Below are 1,944 nucleotides of genomic sequence, written 5' to 3'. Positions count from 1 at the left end.
ACCTGTCGACTATAATAATTAAATCCCTTAATTACAATGAACAGTTTTCTCTTTTGATGATTGCCATTTCATATTTTCGATTGTATGAATCAGTTTTCATATTGCTTTTTTTCATGAGGATCGAGTGTTTTTTTGGACTGATCAGAGCAAATATTCTCAAAACAAAATGTTGTATCTTTAAACTTTTATTAGAGTTTTGTTATCAATATTTTATTGTTTATACATAACATTGCTTTATCAATTGATGTTTTCATTCTTCTTTCACAAGTAATAGGAAAAAACAGTTCCAAGCAGTCTCTCAATAAAGTAATATGGTTGGTTTCTTTTTCACATTGCTTAAATTATTTCATCCGCAGTGTTTGAGTAAATATCTCTTAGAGTGATCAGAGCAAATTTAGAGGAAAAATCTTTATCTTAGAAAGAAAGCTGAAATCAGAATCGATTTGTTGACAAGAAGTTCAGTATTTTTGTACCAATTTTTCTGAGGAGTCTATTATAAGTGACATAATCAGAAGTGTGGTCATAGGAAAAATTACAATGAAATAATAAGATTCAGTAGTAAAACATTATGACATACAGATCTGGGTAGAGAAAATATCTAAACGTAAGGAAATATCCTCCTATTCAAGAAATAACCGTCGAGAAGCATGAATTAACCGTCCAGTTATTTCATCGGCAGTGTTTGAGTAAATATCTCTTATAAACGAAGAAATTAAACCTTTCAACTTCAAAATGGATAAAGGTAAGTCTTTTAAATGTTCAAGCAACATTTTTAACATACAGGGAATAATTGCCAAGATCTTTATTCGCGCGTATGATCGAAGATGCTTGAGGAAAAGAACCAAATTGGTGATATAGGATTGTTTTGTTTTTTTTTGCTACTCTCACTTCATCACAGACCTCACTTCGACACAGTCCTCACTTCATCAAAGACACTAATTATTCACTAACAGACTCACTTCATAACAGACCTGACCTCACTCAATTGCTGACCTCGCTTAATCAAAGACCTCTCTTCATCAAAGACCTTACTTCATTACCGAGATCACTTTATCACAAACCTCACAAGATCACCCACTGACCTCACTTCATCAAAGACTTGACCTCACTTCATCACCAACCCAGCCTCACTTCATCACAGACGTCACTTCCTCGCACACTTCACTTCATCATAGACCCCACATAATCAAAGACCTCACTTCATCGCTCACAGACCTCACTTCATCACCGACCTCACTTCATCACAGACTTGACCTCACCTCATCACAGACCTGACCTCAGTTAATCACAGACATCCATTCATCAAAAATCTGACTTCACTACACACAGACCTCATTTCACAACAGATCTTACTTCATCCAAGACTTCAGTATAGGCCTCACTTCAGCTTCAATTCCAACTACGAATTCGAAACTAATTTTTCCTGACCTCACTTTATCACAGACCTGAGCTCATTTAATCACAGACGTCACTCTATCACACACCTCACCTCATCAGAGAACTCACTTAGTCACAGATCTCACCTCATCGCAGACCTGACCTCAGTTAATCACAGATATCCATTCATCAAACACCTGATTTCACTACTCCTGACCTTACTTCATCACAGACCTCAGTACAGGCCTCACTTCAGCTTTCGAAACTAAACTGACGACAATAATATTTAAATCCTTTAGTCGCAATGAACGGTTTTCTCTTTTGATGATTACCATTTCATATATTTGATTGAGGTTCGAGTATTTTTTATGAGGTTCGAGTATTTTTTGGACTGATCAGAGCAAATTTACACAAAACAAAATGTTGTGTCTTTAAATTTTCATTAGATTTTGTTATTAATATTTTATTGTTTGTTCATAACCTTGCTTTATCATTTGATATTTTCATTCTTCTCTCACAAGTAATAAGAAAAATAGTTCAAAGCGGTCCATCAATTAAGAATATGGT

The 1,944-nt window shown here is 34.9% G+C and overlaps 1 protein-coding gene across 1 annotated transcript in view; it reads left to right on the top strand.

Moving 5' to 3' along the window:
- Window positions 1-732: 732 nt before the first annotated feature.
- LOC142346294 (clotting factor G beta subunit-like) overlaps window positions 733-1,944 on the top strand; it is a 77,554-nt gene continuing 76,342 nt past the window's right edge. Inside the window, exon 1 of the mRNA XM_075398809.1 lies at window positions 733-742. Within this exon, the coding sequence (XP_075254924.1) occupies window positions 733-742 (10 nt within the window). The remainder of the gene's footprint in view (window positions 743-1,944) is intronic.

The sequence above is a fragment of the Convolutriloba macropyga genome, chromosome 9, assembly GCF_964194025.1.
Source record: "Convolutriloba macropyga chromosome 9, txConMacr16.3, whole genome shotgun sequence".
In the NCBI taxonomy this organism is placed as follows: Eukaryota; Metazoa; Xenacoelomorpha; order Acoela; family Convolutidae; genus Convolutriloba; species Convolutriloba macropyga.
Note: the sequence above shows the minus strand (reverse complement) of the source record. Positions and strands in the feature narration are given on the sequence as shown.